The sequence below is a fragment of the Austrofundulus limnaeus genome, unplaced genomic scaffold (assembly GCF_001266775.1).
Source record: "Austrofundulus limnaeus strain Quisiro unplaced genomic scaffold, Austrofundulus_limnaeus-1.0 Scaffold465, whole genome shotgun sequence".
NCBI lineage: Eukaryota > Metazoa > Chordata > Actinopteri > Cyprinodontiformes > Rivulidae > Austrofundulus > Austrofundulus limnaeus.
Window position 1 is genome coordinate 420,832 of NW_013952867.1, and position 2,770 is coordinate 423,601.

At 34.8% G+C, this 2,770-nt stretch overlaps 1 protein-coding gene across 1 annotated transcript in view; it reads left to right on the forward strand.

Annotated features, from left to right (window-relative positions):
• The first annotated feature begins 81 nt into the window (after positions 1-81).
• LOC106529783 (probable G-protein coupled receptor 139) overlaps positions 82-2,770 on the forward strand; it is a 5,041-nt gene continuing 2,352 nt past the window's right edge. Inside the window, exons 1-2 of the mRNA XM_014025287.1 lie at positions 82-425; positions 2,047-2,147. Of these exons, the coding sequence (XP_013880741.1) occupies positions 2,069-2,147 (79 nt within the window). The 5' untranslated portion in view covers positions 82-425; positions 2,047-2,068. The remainder of the gene's footprint in view (positions 426-2,046; positions 2,148-2,770) is intronic.

Below are 2,770 nucleotides of genomic sequence, written 5' to 3' on the forward strand. Positions count from 1 at the left end.
GGAGAGGGAGGTCTGGGCCTCCCTTCTGAAGCTGCTGCCCCCGCGACCCGACCCCGGATAGGCGGAAGAAGATGGATGGATGGATGGATGGATGGATGAAAGAACTGTCTCAGATCAGTAGGTTGGCAGCTACAAATGCTGAGCTCTGATTGGTCCTCGGCTGAATGAAGTAAAATAATCAGGACAAAAACCTCAGCTGATCATGAACTGTCACTGGTCYGTCAGGCTCTCAGCTGGTAACATCTTGGAACATCATTTCCTCGTCACCTTCCTCCTCCCTGACTGTTCCTGGGAGCAGCAGCCTCACAGGTCCCTCCTTCATATGATCCAGCTGCTGGTCTGGTGGAGCCACGAGCAGCTGGATGAATGTGCTCTGCTTGTCTTTATGACACTTTCATCGCTGTAAGGAGCCCTGCAGACACCAGGTATGTCTCTTCATTATTCCTAAGACTGATAGATTCGTTTTTCTGTTTTAAAATAACTTGAGTTGAGATATGAGCTGTTCAGTGCTGCAGCAAAATGTCATAAAGAAAATAAATAATTGACACTAACAACCACAGAAGAACAGCTTCCCTGTTAAAGTAATAAAAAGAACAGGTTTCAGGAGAAATTTACACTCCTTCCCTCTCTGAGGTCACAGCCGGATAAATCCAGCCAATAAAATCTGCCATTTTGAGTCATCAGCTGAAGATTTTACTATAAAAAACAAGTTGGTTTAGCTTGTCTGTCTGTCTGCTCTGTTTAACTCTGAACACACTGTTCCACCAGTTTAACAGACCCACATTACTACAAAAATCAAAACAAAATACTGTATAAAATTATAAATTATGTGTTATTGCTAAATTACAATTCAAATGAAACTCAGTTCTAATAAATGAAGTCAAACTTTTTATCCTTTTGAAACAGCTTGCTTATTAATGTGAGCATGCAATTTATTCAGACAGTCCTGAAAACATCTCATTTGTTATATTTTCAACAATGTTTCCTTTAATCTGAGTATTAAATTCAGATGCAGGAAGTTTTTTAATGATATAAAATAGACTTTGATCCTTAATTTTGTTTTAAACATCATTGTACGGGGCGCCAAGCAATATGTTAAAAAAGTCACTAAAACATTTCATTATTTAGCTGACTTTAAGTGTTAAATCCTAGTTAAAGTTTTTCACATTTTATTTTAGCTCACTGTTCAAACACTTTTAATTTTTACGAAATTTTAAATACAAATGTTAAATAACGTAAATATTATATCCTGAATCTACATGTGCAAATCAAAACGTAAAAGTTAAATCTTAACTGTTGTCGCTAAATGTTAATGTTTACAATTAAGTATTTTGGAATAGATCGCAGCATTAACAGCTTTAGTAGCGCTAGCAGCATTAGACATCATCATCCTGAGACAATAGAAACTTGTAACTCTGCTAACGCTGCTAACTCTGCTAACCCTGCTGAAGATGGATTTAAAATTTTAAATCAAAATGTGTTCACTGAAAACGATATGGGTGGTACTTGTGGTCCGGCAGTTTGAAGTGCAGCTCTGTCACCATCTGCATCCGCAAGTTTGCTGTCTTGTAGGGACACATTAGCAGTGCTAACACAGTTAGCAGCGTTAGCAGTTGCTATTGTCTCAGGATGATGACGTCATAACAAGAGTGGAGCACCAATGGCTGCATTCCATTCAGAAATACTTAAATGTAAACTTCAACATATAAGATTTAACTTTTACATTTAGATTTACGCGTTTAGATTTCGGATTTAATATTTACATTATCATTTAGTAAAAAAATATTAAAATGTAAGAACAGTGAACCAAATAATAAAAAGTTTGTGGAAAATGTTTAACTAGGATTTAACACAGAAAATAATGAAAATGTTTTAGGGATATTTTTAATASTTTATTTCATGGCATCACATGTTTCAGAGCTTTATTTGCACAAAACTTTCACCTTAATTTACTCAGTGTTTAAATGATGTCCTTGTTTAAAACTGTAAGTAGTTAAACTATGTAATAAAACATCCTCTTGTGTTTTATTGATGGTTTTATTGCAGGTTTAGTAGCAGGAAGTGAAAAATGGAAGAAACCAGCGCTGCTGTCTTCGTCACTGTTCAGAAGATCTACTACCCACTGCTTTGCATCATGGGTATTCCAGGTTTGTCCTGTCTTTGTCATTTCATTTAAAGTTTTATTATGAACAATCAAGTGTTTTATTATTCGTTAGGATTTAATAAGATGACATTTAGTAGAATTTACAGGATTTTTACACATTTTKCTGTAGATTGTTCTGTGGGGCGCCAAATGTAATATAAAATGTTAAAAAATGTCACTAACATGTTCATCATTTATCTCACTTTCTGAGGGTAAAATGCTCAAATTTCCACATTTTATTGTTATTTAGCTTACTGCTCTTACATTTCATCCATCTATTACCTTCTGCTTGTCGGGTTGTGGGGGCAGCAGCTTGAGCAGGGAAGTTCCGACATTTTGATAAGTAAAATTAAAATGTTAAATAATATATGTAAAAATTAAATCTTAAACGATGTGAGGTGTTAGCATTATTAGCATTTGCTTTTGTCTCAGGATGATGACATCATTAGCACGAACATCAAAGGCTGTGTTCCATTCTGAAATATTTAAATGTAAAATTTACTTTTAAGATTTAACTTTTACATTTAGATTTACACATTTGGAAATTTAACATTTAGTAAATAATTTGCAAAATGTCAGAACAGTGAGGTAAATAATGAAAATGTGTCTGTGATGATTTGTTTACAC